Source organism: Lagopus leucura, unplaced genomic scaffold (genome assembly GCF_019238085.1).
Source record: "Lagopus leucura isolate 7727_CA_CO unplaced genomic scaffold, USGS_WTPT01 Super-Scaffold_100017, whole genome shotgun sequence".
Lineage (NCBI taxonomy): Eukaryota > Metazoa > Chordata > Aves > Galliformes > Phasianidae > Lagopus > Lagopus leucura.
The window spans coordinates 7,246,028-7,270,824 of NW_024962271.1; the positions used below are offsets into that span (position 1 = coordinate 7,246,028).

At 38.8% G+C, this 24,797-nt stretch overlaps 1 protein-coding gene across 1 annotated transcript in view; it reads left to right on the forward strand.

Annotated features, from left to right (window-relative positions):
* Positions 1 to 24,797, forward strand: part of PEPD (peptidase D) — a 118,002-nt gene that overhangs the window by 42,662 nt on the left and 50,543 nt on the right. Inside the window, exon 10 of the mRNA XM_042876983.1 lies at positions 21,997 to 22,065. Within this exon, the coding sequence (XP_042732917.1) occupies positions 21,997 to 22,065 (69 nt within the window). The remainder of the gene's footprint in view (positions 1 to 21,996; positions 22,066 to 24,797) is intronic.

Genomic DNA, 24,797 nt, shown 5'->3' on the forward strand with positions numbered 1-24,797 from the left:
ATTTGCTTGGTCAGGATTTTCCAAACTCCAGGAATATGAGTGGGGTTGGTAACTTGGGGCTGCTGGGGCAAGGAGGACTGTTATTTGGGAGAATTCCTGCATGAGTTTAGGGAATTCTTGCTGATATTGTCTGTACCACTTTGTGCTTCATTTCCACCTGCTTCTAACACTTAGGATCAGCATGGTGATTTTACTTGCTTGGGGCTAGAATTGGCAGCTTCAGAAAGACTGTCTGCTGTTCTCTGGTACCCTCATGTACTTCAGGATGTGTATTGGAAGTTAATTGATTCTTACATTTCAGCCCATCAGTCTGCCATTATCTGCTGATTTCCACTGTTGGTATTGAGTCTCTCTGCCCTTCCCTTCAGCCAGTTTGGCTGTTGGTAGGAAGCTCTGGAGGGAAAAGGAGCAGCAGAGCTGGAGTCTGAAAGCTGAGGCCAGTGAGCAGAGTGATGGAGCCACTGCTTGTTCCTGAATGGCCTGGGGACATGCAGGTTTTGTGACCTGCCTACAGGGCACCTGTGCACTTGTGTTGTCCCTGCATTAGGAAAGAAGGATTGAAATGCTCTCAGTAATTAGGTGTCATAGGTACACGTAGTTGCAAAAATGATCCTGCATCTTCACTCAGAGGATGGAGTCTTGCTGCTTCAGGTTGTTGTCCCAGAAAAATTCTGAATTCTGCAGCTTACTAAGTCTGGTTTCAGACCTTGGCATCAGAAATTGAGTGTTGTAATCTTTTAGTATCCTCAAGGCAGTAGGCTTACATATCCCATATAACAAATTATGGCATTATTGTCTAAGAATAGCTCAAGTATTCAAAGAAGCACTGAGAGCAAATTAAGCTCTACAGTGGGACCTCAGCCTATTCTAATCTAAGCCCTTACTGTGCTCCAGCTTATACCATGTTGTTGAACTGAAATTCAAACTGCAAATATTCAATTTGAAACTGAAAGGAAGATGGTGAAGCAGTGGTGGTTGTTTGCGTTCTGTGCCACTGAATAGCACTTGTGTGTTACGTGCTGTGTGGGTGGCTGTGTATTTGCTAAGAAGCATAACTGAAGATGAAAGTTTAATTATTTCTTCAAGGCAAATCCTCTCTCCCATGGACTTAAGCTTGCATAAGAAAAATGAAAATTCATAACAAGTGTAAAAATTGGCTAAAATTAAAAACCATTTATTTTTACCCTATTTATTCTTCTGAATAATAAAACTTCCCCGTGGGTTTTTGGAACATATGTGGAATAATTACACTGCAGAAGTGGCACTTTAGTTCAGCTTCTAGAGCTAGGGCAAACACTGTGATTACGCTTCAAGCTTAAGTCTAGGTTTTATAGAAAATCTCATTCTTGAAGCTCTGTTGCCGTCAAGTGCGAAAAACTGTGACCCATGGATTGGTCCCTGTGGGAGCAATTATTCTTTGCAGAGATTTTTTTTTTTTTCCAGCACTGAATATTATAGATGTCAGAAAAAAGTTTAACCCCCAGTAACTCTGAAAGAATGTTTCCATACCTGCTGGCAAAGGATATCTATTTCTGCTTGTTTTTGCAAGCAATTTATATCTAAGCCAGGATTTAAAAAAAAAAAAAAACAAAAAAAAAAAAAAAAACAACAAACAAGTTTATTATCAACTCTAAAGTATCAGTGCTCTTAGTTGCACTTTGCATGTCTCAGTGAAGAGAAACAGCTGTGGCTGCTGATGCTGCCTAATACAGTGCTGCACCTGAGACATATGATGCTCTCACATTGGGCACCACAGGAGCTGATGGTGAGACTTTGTGTTACTGCTGGCAGAGGGGAGGATGTGGAGAGAGAGTGGTGTTGCTTAGGAACGTGGGTTGGCACCTGATACTCGGTGTGGATGAGAGAATTGTTTTGTTTGACAAGTAGAATGTGTTCACCTCGCAGCCATTGGTCACCGGGAGGCAATGGGTAGAACAGAGAGTAAAGTCTAATGCTTGCCTTCAGCAGAATCTTTTTCTTTTTGAAGAGTGCATTTTATGTGCTTAATTTGGCTTTTTTTGTCTTTATTTTAATACACATCAATAGTCTGTCAAAGTACATGCATTACTCCCTCCAATTAAAATAATGCACTTCTATTGCTGGTTTGGGATCAGCTATTTTAAGTAAGTTTCCTGTCCCTAGCCCTCTCTGTTTTCTCTTGTATCTTCTTAGGTGCTCTGCACGGTTTGGTCATTAACTATGACAAAGCTGTGATGAAATCCGTGGAACTTGAATAGTGTTGAAAGGCTTTTGCAAAGTAGAGCTTGTTCTGAGATGCTAGGAGGGATGTTGCAGTATCTGTCTGCAGCTCATCAGAGGTGGGCTGGAGCATCTTTATTTCACTGTAATTACTGCACTGAGACATAAGAGAAAAAACAATCCCAAATGCACCAGCCTCAGGACTGGCTTTTCTCTAGCAAGAACCCGAGTGAAAGGCTGAGTGCTGTTGCCTGTTGAAGGAAGGAGTGGGAAAGAGAAGTGGCTTGTTTGAGCAATACCCTCCAGCAAAAATGTGAAGAAGAGGCTTGATCTTCACTGGCATTTGAGAGATTCAGAAAAAAGAAAACTTCCCATGCCATCTTTCATACATGATGATGAAATTTAAAGGCTGATGGGGATGAGCAGGGAGCATATCTTTTATGTATTTTGCCTTGTTGGGGAATGACAGTTGCAGCAATAACTAAATGATCTTTAATTTTCAGTAGAAATAAAGAACATTGCATCTCTCATTTCATTAGATGGAACACAGGCCATCACAGCTGTGCACGGTGGTCTACTGATGCAGACCATGCACTCCATTTTCTTGTAAGTGGGAGTTACTCCTACATGGTTCTACATATATTTTATTTCTACCAATCAACTATTTTGAGGCTGTGAATCACTTATCTTAGCAGTACTCTGTGGAACCAGGAGAAGTGGAAATTCATCTAGCTGCTGAAAAGGGAGCTGGAAAAAAACCGATCTGCTGCCATGAGCCGTAGTGTGCTTGTAGACATTGCCAGTGACTTGGAGATCAAAGAGCAGAGAAATAGCTTCACAGTAAGAGCCCAGGAAATCCGAAGTAGGGAATGAGTAGTGCCTTTTCTTTATTTATGGCATGGGGTGGCTTTGCAATCAATCTATGAAGCTTTGAAGAGAAAAAAAATAAAGCTCTGAGGGAAAGGGAAGGACTGTACAATTAGTTGCTACTGTCTGCTGACTTGTCTTCTGTAATTCCAAGGATGTGTGCTGAAAATGAGTGATAGTGTGCAAAATCTAAACTACTGCCCAATTCCTTTGTAGATGCTCACTGGCTCTTGGAGGATATTCGGTTTCATCTTAACTGTAGATTATGTGTAGGCTGCTGTAGCTGGTAGAATTTAACAAGGGTCGTAACTTTCAGCTCTTGTACATCAAATTCCTGCTCTGATCTCCTCTTCTTTCATCTCTGCTGTGTGTCTTTCATTAAAGAATTGGCTGGTGAAGTAGATGTGATAGTTCAGAGTGTTTTCAGAACCACGTGTAGGAGTATCTTTTTACTCAAGTAAATCAGTATGATTTAGAAAATTTAGGAATGCTGCACCGGAATTTGGATTTGGAAATTCAGTTTGTAATTGTAGAGACAGTATTTGGGTTGAGACTGATTGTCCATTAACTTATGTGAGATGGACACTTGACCTGAAAGGCTGATAACTGCCTCTGGGCATCGCTCAGTTTTGAATCGATCTGTTTCAGAGTTTGGGCATACTGTGACTGTGGATGCACTGCGTTACTTTTTTGGTTAGTGGGCAGTGCTGTTGTGTGGGGATCTGGGGATTTACTGCCCACATGCATTAGTAATAACTTGGACATAATGGAGAGTAGATTTTTCTGATCTCAGTTTTAGCCCATTTCACGGCAGTACATTCTACTATACAAAACCATTTATTTACTATTAAAATCCAGGAAATTTGTGTTTTAATGATGTGAAAAATCAAAAGAATTGTTCAGAAGTACAAGTTTAATTCTTGTAGTGCATGCAGAGTGCTGTCAGTGTTATTGCTGCTCTATTAACATGCACATCATCTCAGGTTTTTAATTTCTGATAAGAAACAGATGTGACTTAACTTAGGATCTGTGGAGGACTTTTTACAGTGTGGCTGCTGACGTTGTGTATATATATATGGTGTTCATTTTCAGAAGTAGTAATTTGCAAACTCATGCAAGGTTTTCATTTTAACAATCTAGCTAGTGTTACTTGCTTTTCATATTTCCTACTTCAAACTCATCAATTCTGATTTATTCATAAAATTATATTCCTTGCTTTTGTTTCTCAATGTACATAGAAATATTAACTTTAATGTAAAAGGTAGAGTAGGCACAAATGAATCTATTTCTGCATTGTTGTTTGTTTTTAATGCTTCCTTGCTTCTACCCATTCATTATTTCATTATCAGGACTACATGAAACTTGGTGCATAAACAGTGAAATGTTTGTGCTCCATCTTTTACATAGTTAATAAACGTATCAGATCCCCGAAGTGTAAATCAAATTATGTAGCCTCTTACGCTTTACATAGCAGAAACAAAATATGAAATATTTCACAATACAGAAAACTGTGTGTGAATCAAACTTCTTTATTGTTCCTAAGAGATACAATTTTGACAATATTACAAGTTTGCAATTTATTTGCAGAGGGAGTTGGCACATGGTTTCGATGAAAGTAATATTCCTCCAATATTCTGCTTATAAGAACACTTTCTAAAAGTTGCTGTTGCTGATTTGTGCTGCTATAAGAGAGTATCTGTTCAAGCTCCCTGTAAGTGTGCCTCTCCACCTCGCACCCTGTGCTAATGCTTACAGACTCTGTGTGGTAATGCTGGCTTGAGTTTGTACTTCAGTCTATGCTGAGGAAAATTCTTAGAGAATACATTTAAAAAGAAAAAAAGCTGTTAAGGACTGAGAAGGAAAAGAAAGCAAAAAACGTTGGCCTTGATGTCCTTATGCTATCTCTTGCTTTAAAAGAATGGCCTTATGTGACTGTCCAATGAGTTTTGTTGATAGGAATTAGATTTTCTTAAGTAAACCCTTCAAAATACTGTTTGTGAGACATTGTTCTAGAAATGTTAACTAACATAGCACACAAGTCAGAATATATTTTATTCAAAATTAATGTGAGAAATATAATTCAATATGGCTTTGGATGTACATGCTACATGCTGCTGCTTTTCAGAATGGGTTTTACAGAAGAGGTAATGGAATTCTGCCCCAATTGTGATTGTGTTTCCAACTGCTGACCTTGGGTTTGAAGCAGAGTGTAGAGCTCTTCTACAAGTATGCAGCAAAGAATTGTGGCTGAAGTAACAGTTTTTTTGCTTTCCAGACTTAAAGTGGCATTAAGCATCATTTCAAGTTTTCATTTGCATTTTTAACATTTGTTTTTAGTATCTTGTTTCTCTAGCCAGGTTTGATGTATGTATAATTAAGATACTATTTATATGTACTTTGTTTTATGGAGCATGTATGTACGTATGTGTGCACGCTTAACGTAACTGTACGAGCACAAGGTGTTGGGCATTGAGAGTTTGAGGAGGTGCAATTACAGGTAAGAAACATGTTTCTTCTAGATGGCTGTTGGAGTGGCAGTGCCCTTTGGATTTACTGATGGCTTCTGACAGTCCTTGCAGTCCCAGTCCTACACTTGCAGTTTTGAGGAGGACACATGAACTTTGCCAATTTTTTCCTCAACAAGATCCATTGGTTCTTATTTATCCCTCCTGATCTACATGCAAGCTGGCAAAGGGTTAAGCAAAATCTTAAACACCTGCAGCTTATCTGCAGAGATGAGGAGGAAAATACCAATTTGTCTTGCCTTTATGATCACTGGTTAAAATTCAACTCAGCCTGCTCTTTCTAGAAGTTAGCTTGGCTTTTCCTCTTTGTTAGAGCAAAGCATTGACTTGAAGCAGTGTCTCACCAGCACCTTCCCTCTTCTCAGCTGAATGGTGACATCTGAGAGGAGGGAGGAGGCTTGTCCTTCTAACAGCAGTCCTGGGTTCACAGAATCATAGAATCATTTGAGTTGGAAGGGGCCTGTAATGGTTATCTAGTCCAGCTCCCCTGCAATGAAAAGAGACATCCACAGCTCGATGGGTTGCTCAGAGTCTGGTCGAGCCTGACCTTGAATGTCTCCAGGGATGGGATGTCCACCACATCTCTGATATATATTGCAGTTTTCTAGGGATTACTAATTGCATTAAGAATTACCTAGATTTCCTGATGCCTCAATTAATTTTAATGTTCCCCACAAGGTTTAGATAGTCTGAATTGCAGCCTGTGAAGCTTAAATTTGTACTGTGAAATAGAGCAGCATTGATTCCTGTTAGTTTGTTCAAAGCTGGGAGAAAGAATGCCAAAAGTGACATTATAAAGGTTGCTCTTGTTGTCTTAAATTGCGTAAGTAGTTATCAGAAGGCAAGCCATGGCTGCTAATTGCATGCTGCTACAAGGAAACAGAAGCCGGTACCGTGGAAATGGTGACATGGGCATTTTATAAGCGTGTCCCTGGATGTTAGCTAATTATATTATTTGTAGGTACGTTGGGAATTGAATGAGATATTAAAAGGCCTTTGCCATGGTACTGCAGTCTCACCCTAGGATTTGTTACACGTGCCTTTAGTCTGCAAAAAAACACTTATGCCACCTACAGCCCATGGTCACTGAGTTATAGCACAATGGTTATGGCTACTGCAGTGACGAAAAGCAGACATCATGGCCATGTTCAGGAGAAACAAATACAAATGGGAACAGTATATGGCAGGAAAATGCCTTGGCAGCATGTAAAGATTTAGTGGGGATTTGGTGTGTGTGGTGCTCATCTGTTGTATTAGAAATCTAGGCAATAAAGAAAACAGAATCTGTAATGACATTCAGAGGTCTTGATTTTCAGAGTGATTAGAGGGAGTGAATGCTCGGCTAAGTTGGAGCGAAGGATTAAGAAGAGGCTTTGCTTGAATGATACAGAAGCCCAAAGGGATTAGGGGAGAGAGATGCTTACAAGATTACTAAACCAAGTAGCTAGTAGGAGAAAATATAGACATGATCTTTAGCCTGCAAAAAATCTTTATAAATTCCACATGAATTCAGATACTGGAAAGGTTCAGTGGAGCATAAATCAAGAAGCTGTAAAAACAAACCCAAATCCCTCATGTTAATGGGGTTCTTGGGAGCGGAGAGTGAGGAATGGGAAGCACAAAAGTGACTTCTTGTTTCTGACAGTGGGAAGCAGCTAAGATTTTGTGGGGTTTGTACACAGTTATTTGCTTGTTTACTCCTCAGTAGTCAAAGAAGGTTCACAGAGAAGTGATTTGGTAGTTGTAGGTAGCAAACTCAGAAGCTGGACATGCCTGATCTTATGGATAGATTATATTTATTCTGATAAAAATACGTAGCTTGTAGAATATTTTATACTTTATCTTTTTGCAAGTAAGAACAGTATCTGATTTTTTTTGTGTGGGCTGTAGTGGTATTCCTGTTTAAGGATTCACTGCACTCGAGAGTCCCCAGTAAATGAACTGTATCTTGGCCTAAACACATGCTTTCCTCTGAGGCTAAGGGCTGTTCTGTGTATGAGTGTGTCAGGACATTGGTGCTGCTGTGACACGTTGCCTTATGGAGGCTATATCCTTCCATATACATCCTGTGGCATGAAAATAAGCATTTATTAATAGTTAATTCATTAATGGCAGTAGATGAACCTGCACAGCTGTATTGTTTCCAGTGAAGACTGGTAAAACCAGTTGCTGGAAGAAGCATGGAGGAGCAGGGTTTTCTCAAGGACAGCTGGGTGAGCGCTGGCGGCTGTGAGCTCACCTGGTGCACGAGGAGCTGTGAGAGAAATAGATCCATCTGTTCTCATTGTCCAGGCTAGCAGGGAACGGAAAGAGTGGCTAGAGAGCAGAAAGTATATTGGATTTCTTTCAGCTTAAATTATCAGAGTGCTGCTGCTAATATAAGGAAAGACACTGGATTCAATTTTCAAAAGCGCTGTAGTCCCACTTCTGTAGTGCCTTTTCAGAAGAATTTAAACTTTTAAGGCCAGGTTTTTGAGGGCAGCTCTGTCCTATTGGATGCTCTAGGAATTAGTGCTTTGGTATTTTGGAAATGTGGGCTTAAATTTCCAGGATTTTATATACTTTCTGAAATGACCTTGAATATTCTAAGCCGATCTTGATTTAAAAGCTTGTCTAATAATACAGGAGGGGCAGGAAGAGATTCCACCTCTCAGAAATGAGTGGCAGCAGCCTGTGCAATCTGTTTGCCATCCTCTGAGCAGCCCTGCAGTGCACCCATGCAGGTTCATCATGCAAGCTGCTGTTCTGCAGTGTGATGGAGAAGCTGCTCCGGCCTCCTGTCCTGTGCAAGCTCTGTGCCTAGAAGGACACTGCATAAAATAGTATCTGTTGAAGTTCACAGAGGTAATTAAGATAAGAGCCTGAAATACTTGAGTAAAAGTGCTCCTATTGCTTGTACTTGTTAAACAAAATTGAGACTGATGCATAACATCTTGGTTGTAAAGTTTTGCTTTGGTTCCATTCTTGATGTGAATAATAATGGCGTTGTCTTTGGTTTGTGAAAACTGGGTATGTACCCTTCGTGCTTTATCTGTCATGAAACTGGCTTATCTATCCAGTTAAAAAAAAAAATGTTTCAACTACTGGTCCATTTTTTATACGATGGCATAAACATGAGGATCAATTTTGTAGGACAGGGAGCAAGCAGAAATTGTGATTTAAAAGCCAGTGCTGTCTGTTGCAAAATGTTCCCGTACATTCTTATTTCCTGTAGTGATTTTCTGATTAGTTCTGTGTCAAACAATCTCCTTTCCCTCACTCATTCTTGTAGACCTTTGCTCAAGTACCTGTATTAAGTAATTTGAATTTGTTATGATAAGCTATGTACACTTAGCAGTTCAGCAGAATGCTTGTCACTTTGCTCAGAGCATCTCTTGTGCTGTGACCTAACCAGTTCTGACAGCAGAGAGAGTTCAACTGCAGCATAGAGTTCTAAAGGTACTTACAGTGCTAGGAGGTCTGCCTGCCTGCAGTATGCACTTAATGCGGCCTAAATCCAGGAGCTGTCTGCTGCTGCTGCCACTCTCTCTAATGGCTGTTAATAACAGTTGTTCTGGTCACCCTTCTTCTGACTGAAAATCTATCTGGTGCTGTTGCATCTCATGAGGCAGATCAAAATTGACATTTTTATTGATGTGACTGGTTTCTGCTGGATACTTGCGGACAAATAAAAGTAACTGAACTCGAAAAGGAGGGGGAAGATCGTTTGTTTGGTGGAATTACCAGCAAGCTGACATGGGTAGTTAAATAAGTAGTCCTTCAAAAATAAAATTTGAAATACATTTGAAAAATGAAGAATTAGGATGAGCTTTTTAGCTGTCAATTGTTTTAATATTCTACACTTACGGTGAATATAAAAATTGTTTCATTATCAACTTCATTATATGAATCCATGGTGCAGACAAATCTTGCTTAACACTTCTGTTTCTTTTCCAGCGGATGCAGTATTTAAAGTGAAGAACTACAGATTTGATTCAAAATAAAGTGAATTCTCTTTGTTAACTGTTGCTGATTCCTAGCTATTTTGATGCAATAGAGGATCCAAATAGCAGTGTAAATTTTAGTCGATCATCCAGTACTGATTTACATGGGATGGGAAAAAGGAGACTGGTAGGTTCAGAGTATGGCTGTGGAAGACACTCAGTTGAGCTCCTGGCGAGGGAAGCTGATCTGTCAACAATAACAATGCAGTTTTCCAGCAGTGGAGGTCAAGTGTTAAATTCATTTGAGTTAATGTAGTTTTATGGAGGACATTTTATTAAAGAAACCTGGATTTAGTTTTTTAATTAGATTACATTTTGTAGATAAACTTAACTCCGTGACTGTAATATACTTAGCCTTTGGTAATGCATTTAACTTATCACACAGCATTATAATTGTATGCAATACTAATAAGGAACACATTAAGTAGTTGTAAACTGGCTAACTGACAGTTGTCAGGATCAAGTAATTTTTTTAATAAAGTGTCATTTTTTTTCATGACTAGGGCTGCAGAGGAGTTGATATTCAGGCTGTCGGTATTTGTCTTATTAGACATAATTCCTAGATCCCAATAAATTGTATAGATGTGTATCTCTGAGAGTTACTAGATAATCAGAGGACGACACAGGAAGGATGTTGAGTTTTTGGAGAGTGTCCAGAGGAGGCACACAAAGATGATCAGGTAGGCTGAAGGAGATGGGCTTGTTCAGTCTGGAGAAGAGACAAGTGGGGAATCAATGTTTTGCACTGATAGACAGTGATAGGACAAGAAGAAGTGATTTTAAGCTAAAGGAGAGAAGATTTAGATGTCAGGGGGAAGTTTTTACTGGGAGCATGGTGAGGTGCTGGGAAAGGTTGCTCAGTGAGGATGTGGATGGCCTGTCCCTGAAGGTGTTTATGGCCAGGTTGGATGGGGAACTGGGCAGCCTGAGCTGGTGCTTGATCTACTGGTTGGCAGCCCAGCCTGTGGCACAGGAGTTGGAACTAGATAATCCTTGAGGTCCCTTTCAATTCAAACCATTCTATGATTAAAATGATGGAAGGTTAAGTTGTATGATCTGGGTCATTTGGTCAGCTGAGCTTATTATATTGTATTATTAGTACAAAATATGTTTTTGTATAGACAAGAGAGAGGTCAAATTTAAGAAAGATTTAGATGAAAGTTACAGAATACTGATTGCAAGATCTGGAAATAATTTAGAAATGGGAGCCTGTAAACAACAGAACACGTCCTCTGTGTAGTGAAACTCTCAGAAAGAACTGCTGAGACTTCTAAATCTGCATGAGAACAAAGGCTTAATTACCTCAGGGAACAAATCTAGTCCAAGTTAACTTTTTTTAATTCTTTGTCTATAATACTTGTGTTTGATGTCTGTGTAGAAAGCAGTATTATAATGTCAGCTCCATCTTAAAAATGATGCAAAAAGGTTTTCACGAGAAGTAAGAGTGCCTTTACGCAGAATTCTGTGGGCATAGTAATTTTGGTACATGCTTAAAAGAGCATCCTTTAAACACTGTACTTTAAAAAGCGTGTGTTCCACTTCAGTAAGATTAAAGTGATCTAAGCAGTGTATGGGTACTGCTGGAGCTACTTGAACAGGTGAACAGAAAGGCCCATGCATTAGCAGCTACCAGCACATACTGCCTGTTTCCCTGTGTTCCTGCATGCCTTCATCCTCTCCTAAGAGGAAGGAGCCATGTTTGGTAGGCCACAGATATGTATAAAGAGAACAGATGATGTCGTTTTGGTCCAAAAGCATGACTCTGCCTTCTGCAGATGCAACCTTGCTATGAAGTTTTACATCTTGACATAAGCAGTTTCAAGCCTGGAGCATCAGGATATAGGGGATAATTGAATTGGAGTATAAGTACATGCAGCTTTTTCTTTTTTTTTTTTTTTTTTTTTTTTTTAATAGATACAAAAATCACACAGCTGGCCAAGTAGTGGGATTCCTTTTGTTTACTGTTCTGGAGCCTCTGCAACACCAGGAGTGGAGTAACTGAAACATCCTCAAAACGTTTAGACAAGCAGTAAGGTGTTGTGCTATTATAGCTGGCTGATGTCATCTTCAATTCTGCGTGGTGTTAATTCTTTTTAATGAAAGCAGGGGATGTGCAGAAACTGATGAGCACTGAGCTAGGCAATTTCCTGTATGTCCTTATGAGCCTTGCCTGACAACTTAAATAGTTGGAAGTTGTGCAGAGGCTGTTCTTCCTCTTCACTTTCATCTGAATGACAGTTCCTAATAGGCAATGTGGACCAAAGGAACCACAGTCAGTATTACGATTTGTTCGTAGGTCTGAGAGAAGAGCAGCAAGTGCTGGAGAGTTTTTGAGTTACCTGTACTGAGTGCATTTCATTTTATTCCCCATACGTACATGGTAACAGTATTTATTTTAAAGGCTGTATGTATGTGAAAAATTCTCATGAGCTTTAGTTTTTAAAGCTTTATTCTCCTGAATGCGGCTTTGTAAAATTCCCCACACATGAGCAGAATAGCAGGAGTGTTGACAGTCCCAGGCCAGCTTGCAGCAGAGTATGTCCTCCCGTGTCCTTTGAAATACTTTCTGGTGCTGTTACATCAGACCAACTTGAATTTAGCTTTCTAGTCTGCTGGGAGAGAAGATTGCTGGATGCTCAACAGATTAATCTGGACATTTCTAGCTATATAATGTTAAGCTGTTGATACATGTTTTCTTTACTCTGAGTCTTTTCCAAAGACTTACAAGTCCTCTCTGGATTTTTATAACAGATACTTCATTGCCCCAGGAGTAGATCCTTGGAGTCATCTATCTCAGACTTGGCTCTCAAAAGAGTAATTCCATGGGATTGAAGAGGCAAGTGTTTGAAATTCAGGAGGCTATAAAATTGATTTTTCCATAAAGAAGTAATTTGTGGTAAATGTTGTGGTCCTCTGGGCAGCTATTCACTCATTTTATATAACCAGGACCCTTGAAACATGGGCAGAAAGATTAGAGAAGGACATCTCTGATCTGTCATTTATCTGCACAAGCCAAGGAAACTTTTCCTTTCTTTTGACCACACAGTATCTGGAATCAGATCCAGCCAAACACACCTCTTACAGTAGGCTCCTTGGGGGTCAATTTCTTGGTCTAGGAATGAAAACTGATTTTAAGAAAAATGTGGATAATTTCCTGTAGTCAATTAGATGAAATGTTTGACTAAATTTTCCATATTTAGTTGCTCAGTCTTTGCTAGCAAAGCAGCGGTGTGGTGTGTTACACTGTGTGGAGAACAAGGAGATGTTGCGCAGGTTTACCTTCTGGGAACTAAAGCTCAGTCCTCCAGAGGAAATGAGAGTCCCTCCTTTACCATGTTTGTGGTGTGCTGGGGTACTCAGCATGGATGTTGTACGTTCTGTCCTTGCCTCAGTGGAAGGTCTTTTTAGACAGAAGGAAGTCAACACATACTGGACAAAGTGCCATCTTCAAACACTTAGCACTTAAATAGGGGAATTAATCTGTGAATAAGACAAGCAGTTGCTTTCAACCATATATCTCTGATTATCTTCTAAAATAATGTTCTGTTTCTGGTATTGGACTTATTACTGTCCTTCCTGAGCGCTTCTCTGACAAACAGGATATTTCTTCTTGAATATTGCTCACTTAATATGATCGCGTGTGCTGTCATTAAGTATACATGTCCATGGCCACCTACTGGGAGGTGCCATAGGAGACAGTAAGGACAGTATCCTCATTAGGAGGCCAGGTAATGCGATGTGGTGGAACAGCAATTACGGACTGTAACAGATATGAGTATTCTTTCCTTAGAGTACATCTTTTATAGTCTTTTTATAAAGTATGGAGTGCTCTTGATCAACCTTGATAAAGCATGTGGCCGCAACAGCGTTTATCCTTAACATCTATTAAGTTTGAATAATAAATATTCAAAATATCTTTCCAGGCACGTTCTGCTCAGGAGATAGTTGTGTGCTCTTCATTATGTCCTGTTGTTTCTGTTTAATCAGGATATAAATGTGCAGCCTGCTTCATAAAATGTTTTTGTTCCATATGCAGAGATGGACAAAAAGGGAAATGAGGAGGTTTATATGAATCAAATTGTGCAGAACCTTGTCTTGTGTATTTCATATTCTTATGTACGATGACTTCACCATAACTGCCTGTGATGTGAAAGTGTCTTACTGCCAGCATTTGTTAAATAATTGATATTTTTAAAGAAAACTTAAACCTAGTAATTTCATTTACAATCCAAACTGAAAAAAGATGAGCTTATGAAAATTAAATTTAAAATCTGAGCCAATAAAAATAGCATATACTTTGGGTTGTTTGTCAAGTACAATTTATTAGGAAACTTAACTACATTTCTCATTTAAGCTTATTAGTTTCCTTGCGCCCAATTCAGATCACTGAAAGTAGTGAAATACTAAGGCTGGGCTTACTCCTACCTAAATCATTCTAAACAGAATTTAAAAACATTTAATAGATTCAATTTATTGCCTATGAAGTTATCTCAGCGAAAAGTGTTTATGATGCTAACGTGCAGTGGTAAAGGCTGGATGATTTGGAAAGAAATTACTGTCCATGTATTTGCATTGAAAACTGGATTAGCTGTAGCAAAGAATAGCTTACGTCCAATCATTTTTATGTCTTAGCCTTCCATTAGTGCAGATGACGAGAAGCTGGGTGCCATGGTCATGTTATGTTCATCTACCACCCTCCCCTCCAAGATGGAGGAAAAGGGATTTCCTAACTAAACGAAGTTGGTGGCTCCTGCAGTACGCAGAGCGTTTTGTGGCTAATGTTTATTTTAGGAAACAAACATCATTTATATTTTTTCCTTATCTAGCAGGTTTTAAGTAGCATTATGTTTTGAGTTCAAGAATTTTGTGGACGTACATGAGTAATGATAAGGATAAAGTATTTATCTTTATTATGGTCACTTACAGCTAATTTCTTTTTAGCTCTTTAACAGGGATCTGCAGGGAGTCATTTGGATTTTAGGTTTGGAGATAATTGAGTACCTTTCTGCTGCAGAGAAGAAATGCAGAGAGAATTGGCTCAAAGCTAAAGCAAGATTCCTGAACTAGCACATATATTAAACTTCCTTTTATTTGGTTGTCACCCCAATAGGAATGATTAGTGGGTTGTGAAGAAAGAAAATGTATTGCGTTACATCTATTAAAGCATGTTTTATATGTAACAGTAATTAAAATATAATTGAAATCATGAGTTCTCCTAATTATTGGCTTTACATAATGCATAGTTAAAGAGTGAGCGTCTATAAATGTGTCCTTTTTACACATCCAGAAATGGTTTGCTGGCAGCATTTTAATTAAAGATGGATTAGTTAAAATGCAGTTTAATCATTCTGTCATCAAAGGATTTAGACCTCATTAATTAGCTGTTGATAAATAGGTTTAAACTGCAAAAAAAATTAATTTAAAATATGCCAGTTGAGATCTAGAATTATTAGAGTTGGAAATGGAGCAATGAGTCTAAGAAAATGTCATGCCTTCTCTTTCTGTAATATGAGATTAAGTATGAAATCTAGACTGCCACAGAACTTAGTTTTGTATTGTTTCTAATGGACATGGCTACAAGAATGCTTCAGAACTGTTGAAGAAATAGAGATCCTTCTTAATGACCATTATTGCTTTGCAGTGTGGTGATGGGCATCTGTTTTTGTATTTGATGAGGACTGTAAACCTATTTAAAAATCCCTGTGCATAAAGGGATTGTGCTGCCTTGTTAACAGTCTGAATGTAGTGGATGGGAAGTTTCAGACATGCAGGCAGGAATGTGAGTCAAAATGCAGAAACCACTGATAGCATAGTGTTGGAGGATAAATTTTACAACTTGTAACATGTGCTCTACTGCTGTGATCTCCCTTGACATCAGTACTGAACCACCCAGCCAAAGGGCAGCTGAAGACAGCATGTTTTACTTGATGTTGCAGTGGACTCCAGAATTGCACTCATGCTCTGTTAGCTCTATTAACTGCAGGGACAATTGCTTAACTTAATTTCATGGCATGAAGTGAACTAATCATATCTGAAGCTTCACTGATAGCACAGTTTCGTACCACTTGTCCTTCTTCTGTAACCAGAAGTAATGGTGGTCCTTTAGCTCACTAAAGCCCCTATGAAATCCGTTGTAGTAACTTGTTTGTCTCCATAGCAGTCCCATTGCAGACTTTGCAAATATGGAAGAGCCAAGTGCTGTAGGTTGAGCTTGTATGTATGAAAGAAGAGTCAGACCTTGACTCTGAATCATTAAGGCTGGAGAAGACTTTTCATCTAGTCCAGCCATCAGCCCATCATTACCATGTGAGTTTTTGAGAATTAATATTGAAATATTTTCAGGTTTGTACTATGAATATCCTAATCAGCCTAATTTCTATCAGTAACTATAGGGATATAAATAGTTGTCAGAATATTTGAATCCATAAGTCAACTGATTTTTAGGCAGGTTAATCAATTCTGGCAAGTGATAGATGCATTTTCCATGTAGATTTAAATGAGTTTCAGAAAAGTACTAATTTAACAGCCATATTGAAGACTTTCTTTAAATACTTCTCGAATGCAAGTTCAAGATCAAGGGATTGATTTATTGAAGAGGTGTGTTTGCACTGCACTCCGGCAGCTGCTTGTCTCTGTGCAGGGAAGAAAGGGACACAATGCCACAGATGTTATTATTGTGGTGTTTATTTGTTTTCTGCCCCAAAATCTATTCTTAATTTTTAAGTTTGCAAAGTGATGGGGGAAAACCTGCTTTGTGTGAACTAGTTAGCTCTTGTGATACAGGGATGGCCGTGAGATTTAAAAACAACAAAGAAGACATGGGAGAGAGAGAATGCAATTCCGGTTTTTGTAAAATCACAAACCTCTGTAGCTGAACCAGAAAAGACGAAATATATCGACTAATGTCATATAGTTTCCTCAGTTATCTGTTATGTAAGACAGGCAGTTTATAATTCCCAATTATAATACTAAAATGCACTTTAGTGCTCTGGTCTTGAACTGAGATTGTGAATTACCTTCAATCACTGCAGATCATATATGACACTTGTGACAATGCTGGGCTTTATATTATTTATGGGCTTCCTGTTTCATGTGTCTCTGGTTTCCAGGTAGCACTGACAACTGGTGAAATGGCTTTGCCTTCATGGGCTTTGTTTCCCGAAGGAATGCATCCCTTCTGGTCTGTGTACTTTTTTATGATTAAAATATATGTGCATGTGGGCTAGGCTTGCCCTCTGCTCCTGCCCTGAGTTCTGGCTTGTCATCCGTCTTAGTACAGAGAAGTAGCACATTTAGAAATACCAACATGAATTTTTGATTACCAAGGTGAGACCATTCACGTCTACTCTGCTTCTACACAGCTTTTCCTTATTCCATAATAGATGTTCTGCACTGTTGCATTAATATTCAACTAGTTTTGTGTCATACCTGCTTACTAAAGTTCTGCTCCTTCTGCTCCTTCTGAACTCAAACAACATTTTTCTCTTCTAAGCACCTATTATCATTATCTGGAATTTGCTGCAAATAAGTGAAAATAACTGAGTTGAAGAGAGCAAAAAAAGGGAACAGAATTTAGAATGATCAACTTTTTCCGAAAAATGACACATTTCTGCCTCTTACATGGTACAAATTAGGATGATACTAAGTAGAGATGCCTAACAATACAGCAACTTGCAGTATTTCTGGCTAATATTACACTCCAGCTGCTGCGCTCCATGGCAGAGCAGCCCAGCCATCAGGCTGTCAGCAGCAGTAGCCTCCACAGTTGAGTTTAAGAGGTCGGTGCATAGAAGTGTTTTTCTTTTCTGATGTTTCTGGAGAGTAAGCTCTAATCTAAGCAATTTCTGCTCATGTGGAACACGTAGATGATAATAATGCCTTTATGAAATCATTAATGATGTCTCTTGAGATGTAGGTCTGAAATGTAGGAGAAACTTTTGTTCATCTGCTCAGAGTTTAATTCTGCTTGATCTGATGGAAGTTTTAATCTACCATTTGCTCATGAATAGGAATCTTCTCTACTCCCCTTTATTCTCTCACAATGAGGTTTTGACTTTTTTGTATTGAAACAACCTTGGACATGTTTTGCAGTACTGTACTGTTGTGTTGTGAACTGAATGAAATTGGGATTAGATAAACTAAACCTTAAAGCGTGTAGTTGCCCATGGAAAAGGAGCAGCATTATGAAAGTAGCATAACAAACAAAGTGCTGTGTGTTTAAGAACCTCCTTGTGGCTTCTGAACAAAGCATTGCTTGCCTCCCTTCTGTGTCCCTTGCTCAGCTGTTACTCCTAGATCAGAGAGCCTTCCCCTTTCTGTCTGGTGTATTTCAGGTACCAAATTGTATTTACTGTGGCTTAAACAATTACATGTTATTTGGGCTTTATAGTTTCTTTGTGAAATACGTGTCTAGATGATCGAAACAGTGGCTGTGAGTCCTGCTATAAATAGATCAACTTTGGAAAATTTGGTCTTTTGTGAATTCTTTGGGAAAAAAGAAGCTTTGGTTTTTAGCCTGTGTTGTTTTGTTAGCCTGAACACTACAAAAGCATAAGGGCACAATGTTGTAATTCAAAAGTAATTCAATTCTCATAGCTATTCACCTATGTCTTGCAACTATACTTGTAAAATAAAAAAAAAAAAAAAATCCTCTGAGTGCTGTACCAAATTCTCTCAAGCTACTGTAGTTTCAATTCATGGTTTCATAGTTCAAAAACCACCTGCTTGCATTTCAAGGCAAGTCTCATGGGCTTTGTTCAAAGAACATTATTTTTGAAGCGTGTAAAGATTTCTTTTTATTAGAAGGCAACTTTCTTAAAAGTGCACTGAGGAAATTGTTGTGAATCTGAAACATCCTCAAGCCAGTGAGTGATTCTTTGTGGGGGGGAAAACAAATTAAATGTATATTCAGTTCAGGCACCTTTAATGGGTCACTGACCCAGGAGTATCCTTGACCCTTCCATGGATTGTGTGCTTCACAAGGGCGGTTCTGATAGGCAGCCTGTGACAGTCTGAAAAACTGGAGTTGGAGCAAGCAGTAGGCAGCAGGTGTGTTCCTGAAGAGGCTCCCTTATCTGGCAGTAACGCCTGGGTGGTTTAATGCGTTTGGTTGCCTGGCCTAGGCAAACTTGGGGTAGATGGGTAGTTGTTCCTCCACTGCAAAGTCCTGCAGCCTGGGTTACTGAAGATGCATAAGTGGGTGGAAGGGTCACGGGAAGCTGCCCCTGAGGATGTGTTGGATAATGTCACAGAAACTTGGCTTAAATGTATTTAATTTTATTTGTATTTAGAAGTTGAAGCCTTCTGATCTAGAGTGTCTTAGTTTTGGAAGTGAATAGCTGAGAAGTATAAAATGTGGCTGTCTTCTGAATATTTGTTATGTCTCAGAGCAAATGAAGGGAATTAAAATAGAGATTACTTGTTTACTACTACTGGGAACTAAAAACCCCACTCAGCAGAGTGCATGAGCACATTTTATTTTGGTGACATGGAAGACCTGAAAAGAAGTGTGAGGGAAGTCATTGCTAGTTGCTACTGTCCCTCTTTCCTTAAGTACCTGTGTTCCACAAATCCATTTGAGCTAGGAGAATGGTTGATATTAAGCTATTGGTTTCAGTTTGCGTTCCTGGTGTGGATCTGGTTGGAATCGTTAGAATGCATTAATCAGCTGTAGGAACTGGACTGAAGATGAGCTTAAGATGCAGGCATTGTTGTCAGAGCGGTTCACACTACTGGTCAGACCATCTGTAGCAGGTGTTACTTTAGGACCTTTCGAAGTCGTGACTTTTCAAACACTTTGGAGTTTTCTTTGAATGTATGCAGTACTTCTTAAAAATACCAAGTGTATGTGTTTTTCTGTTACTTCTGATTACAAAGAACCCATGCAGTCAAGACTTGGCAGAGCAATGGGGATAATGTTAATGTGTGCCTCAGCAAATCTACGAGAATTAGGTGGGGTGGGAGTGAGTTTTACTTGAGTTAATGGAGGTTAGTGTTTTCTTTCAGTTAATGGGGAAAAAAACACTGAATTTTTTTTAAAGTTACAATTAAATTCTATTAAAATATTGCCAATCAGTTAAAGATGATGTTTTTGGCACCAAAACCAGAATGCATCTCTGTATTTATTTTTAAAAGAAGAAAGAAAAAGAAGGAGAAAAGGTGTTGTTTCAAAGCAGTGAGTATGCATTTAAAACATAACATCTCACATGCAAGTACACCAATGGCTGATCTGTATACATGACTGAGATGGTATGTGCATGATAAGTAATACATACACCCTCCAGGGAAATACTGCATAAAACATGATAGAAAAGCTTTGAAACACATGAAAGAGTAAAGAAAGAGATGCTTAACTCTTGCATCTGTTGGTTGCATTAAATGCTCATGGAGAGCCATCCAGCATCAGCGTGGAGCTGCCTATGCATACGTGTATCCTCTGCTCATAAAGAGTAGGGAGAGGTCAAGATGCAGTGTTTGCAGTATACGTGGAGCACCAGATTAAATGATATTCTATCCAGCTATCTCAGACTTCTCACCTGTGCATCCCACTCTTTGATAAAGACTATTCTAGCATATAGAAGTGAAACCCTGGTGTGATGGGGTTTAGTGGCAGGATCTACTTTGTCTTCAGTGGAGCCAGGATTTTATCTACAAATACTGGCAGCTTCTGTAATTCTGTATCTATGCTTTTTTTGGCTTTGAGAAGCCAACTTTTTACCATCAAAAGGATATGCGATCCTTCCCTTATTTTGGACAGGCTGTACAAAGCTGTCTGTGATAGCAGTGCTGAATTTCTTGCCAACCAACTGAATGTGTTTCTGCTGAGTCATAGTCTGAAAAAGTAAATTCACAGCGATGTGAGTAGTTTTACTGCTTGTACTGGAAAACTCATTACCTGGTGAAGTTATGTTCTCTTCAGCTCAGTCATATAAGCAGCTCCTCACTTTTGAAAGGAAGTCCATAATGTTTGATGAAATAATCAGATTTCCTTTTTTAGAAAAAAGAAACAAAGTTCAAGCAGCAGATGGATAATATGAAGCCTGTCTTAATTTATTTACTGCTTTTTACTGCTAATCTGGCAGTACTGCAAAAGGTGACTGCTGTTACTGTGCTGCACAGTTTCATATAAATTCCAACCATGAATATGTGATCAGTTGTCATATGCAAAAACAAGCCCTGCTATCCCTGCATCAGCGATGATGGAAGGATGTTTACAACCTTCGTTATTTCATTTTTAAAGCTCTTTAGAAGGTTACTTAAAGTTTCTGACTAGAGGAAATACTTCATCCAATAATTTAGCAGGAAGGGTCTATAAAACACAATAAAAGTTGATTCCTGGGACATAACTATACGTATATAACAGTATAAAATATTGTTTTGCAAAATGTTTGTTCAGCGCTGTGTCCTGTAGAATAAACCTTGCCTGCAAGCATGCTGGGAGGAGCACGTCCATAACTTTGCTTCCATGTGAAGTGTCCATTTAGTAAAGAACCCACTGCACCAAAGCAAATGATGGCTTCAGTTATTAATTTCATTAGCCAAATGCAGTGCTCTTTCTGCTGTGCTCTCACTACATCAGTTCCTCCTTGGCTTCTCTTTCATTTGACCTATTCTTTGCAGTTACTGGTCTCTGGGGCAGTAAAAAAATCAGTATTTCTGCCTTGTAAAGCCACAATGTTTTGAGAAGAAACTAAATCTCATAAAATGTGTCTCCCTACTAACTCCCTAAATGTAGGCTTTTTTTGTCCTTTTGTGATCAGTTTGTATGGTTTGCTTTGTTTCTCTTTAAATACTGTAATTTTGTGTAATTTTAAAATCTAGTTTGGATTTACAAGCATGTAATGGCTTTAATATCCTTCAAAGAACTTGAATTGTGTTCTGTGGATTGTTTCTGCAGGATAAAATCACAACATCTCTATTCTTTGAATAGCACCATTATCACTCTGTGTTAATGAAATGATTTCAGTATTACAACAAATGAGTTTTTGAATCCATTCAGTATTAAAGGGAATTGGATTGTAATTAGAACATATTTCAAAAAGAGTAAAAGGATTCGTGATATGTGCTTAGCTCTTAAAACACCTAATCCTATATTAATTGTGCTTTGGGCATATCTGCCCTCCCATGAAGGGGACATTGACAGTAAAGATGAAAATGTTTTAATGCTTTTGAGGCTGAAGAGCTCCACCAACAGGGTGTCATTGCAACGGGGGGCAGCATTCAGGGGCACTGTGCTGCACTTACATGAGGGGTGAGGTGACCACAGAGCTGTGGAGCACGAGATGAGCGCTCATCTGGGCAGGGAACCCAGTAGTGAGCCAGGATTGGAAGCAGCACAGCTGTGCTGAGGCAAGACTTGCTATCCTCTGTGTCTTGTGGTGCTGCTGAATGCATTAATAATGACCAGCTGTCTTTCTTTGCAGCCTTTTCCAGCACTATTGCTACACCCGAGGCGGCATGCGCCATACTTCCTACACTTGCATCTGTGGTAGGTAAGTTGATGGCTTCTATTGAATTGCTGAAATGTTTATTGTCAGTTTCCCACTGGATAATTGTAAAATTGTTCCTTTGGTGCACGTGATGTGTTTGTGAATGCCACCAGAGTAATTTTTGAACTATTTCCTCTGAAAAAGGCAAGAAAGTGTGGCAAGTGTTGGATCTTAAAGAAATGGCTCAGTTACCAGTTCTGCTGTGCTCAAGAGATTCCACAATGGCTGCTGCTGCTGCCAAGATAGTGTTTGTGCTCACATCTCTGCCGTAGTTGGCTCTTTTATTAATTAGAGTTATGAAGAAGGGCTGTAGAGCTATTTTTTGTTGTATTCCAAAAAAAGCGTTTGTGAACATCTGAAGTATTTCATAGCATTCTCAAAGATCTTTGAGGTTAGGCTGCATTAGAATTGATTTGGGGAGGTGAGTTTTGAAAACATCTTGCTCTCCCTCTTTCCTTGCTCAGCAGCTGGTGTTGGAGCTTTAGTGTTTGAGAAAATACAACTTCTTGTAAAAAGTTCTCTTTTCAGTTGTAGAAATGCATGGTTTTAATTCAAAGAGTTTCAGGAGAATGGTGTAGGATACACGTGAAGGACAGCTGTGTGCTTTGTGCAGGGATTAATCTCATTTAGTTAATGGATACATATATCTCTGGTCAGATCTATGTGACAGATGAGGTGTATCTGTTAACACATAAATTCTGCTGGTAGATCCAATGATACTCTCAGGCATTTGCTTGAGTTCACATAGGTTGGTTTTTTTTATTAAAAAATAAAATAAAATTTAAGTTAATGACGATGATGTTATTTTGCTTCAGGGGTAATGAAAACGATGTGTATCTCTGCTTTTTTCTGCTGTTTACTCAATTCATTATTTGCAAATGCAGTTTTCCAGCTTATATGCCAAATTGCAGTAGGAGCATGAGCAGTTTTATGGCAAATTGTGCATCTAAATTGTCGGGAAATTTTCCTGTTTTAAGTACCATCATATAACTTGAGAATTAACATCCCATTGCAATGAGACTTCATCTCTGGTATCATTATAAGTGAAGAAGGTAAAATCTTGTTGTCTCTGTGCATAGTGTTCCACTGCCATGAAGATTACACACAGTGCATCAGAACCATGCTGCAGAACTGGATTTGGGTACAGAAGCTAGAAACAGGCATGCCATAGCTAACCCTATAGAAACTCCTACTGAAGTAGGAATGTAGTGTGAAGCATAGTGGGTCCTTGTCACAGTGCAAGATCCGGGAACACCCTGATATGTGATTTTAGCTGGGAGTTGGCAGTGTATCCTCCCACTGCTACTGAAAATGGAGACAAACTTGATTTAAAAATAAAACAACAAAAAAGAAAAATAAGAAAGCCTTTGTAAACGAATAGCTACATTCTGGTTGTGCACAATGAAATAAGAACAAATAGAATTAACCATTTTAAGCTAGGTCCTAATAAAATGGGTGTAAGTAGATCTATTTGATGAACTCGATCAACATAACAATGGTAAAAGTAATAGGTGTTTTTAATTACCTTGGAAACGTGATTGTAAATGCTATGCTTAACTACATTTAAGATTAAAAATAGCTTTTACAGTTAGGGTTTTGAATAGTTAGGTATGATTCTGTTCATGCTGAGTTCTGTTGTTTTTCCAAAACTTCAAACAATGATACTTGACATGTTCTTTCCTTTTCAGTCATTGGCCTGATAATAATTTCCATGCAAGAGAATCATGTTTTTAATTAAAATACATTTTCTATTCAGGTTTTTAAAAGGTGCTCATTAAACCATAGAACAAGAGTTATCAGAGCTATATTTCATATAGAAGTCATTTGCTGCAGTGGATGCATTTGTTGCTGTCCCTGTCCGGTAGCGACACTGTTCAGGAGATGGTGAATGAATATTGGATGCAAGTTGATATGTGTCATGTATTCACTTCTATGCATTCACTCTAAGCAGCTGAGAATGGTAACACACATTAGTGTTACAGCTCACCACACAGCTGGCTTAGTGCTGTAGTTAGCAAAGCTTTCAGAGGTTGTCAACTTATTGATGGTTTGAAGCACCAGCTGATGTCATGTAAGTGCAAATAAAGGAGAATAGTGGTACCTGATAAACGGACTTAGATATATTCAACATAAATTTCTGAAGTATTGATTTTGGAGGAATGTGCAAATACTGTGCAGTGCCTTGAAATTCAAACTGCTCCTCGCAGTGCCTTAGTGTACCTAGTTGTCATTTTGCAGGGGAGGAAGGTGAAGGGTAAGGCTAGAGTACTTCCTATATCCATCTTTTTTTTCCTTTTCAATACTGCATTTTAAAGTTTCAACTCTTAGATGAAGAAGTGGAGAGAAGACTGCTAATGCTTCCTTCTGGTTTGACTTCATTATTTAAATCGTGATGGAAATAGCTTGCTAGTGCAGTTCATGGCCTGTTGAATTTTCTTCAGATCTTACTACAATACTAATAGCTGCTCTTTTTCTTATGTTTGATACTCAATCCTTTTCTTAAAATATTACTAACATGCCTCCTCTTTCTTCTGCTCATTTCTTTTCATAGTGTTCTCTGATTTGATATGTATTTTGGGGCCCTTTTTCCCTTCCTAATAACCTGAATCCTTTCCTGCTGTTTGCATTCTCAGTGGTGTTAATTTGCTGCTTTTTTGCTGCTCCATGTAGTTCCTTCTGTAACAAACATGTCTTTGGCACCAGTTAGAGGCAAATTATTAAAGGGGTGGAAATAG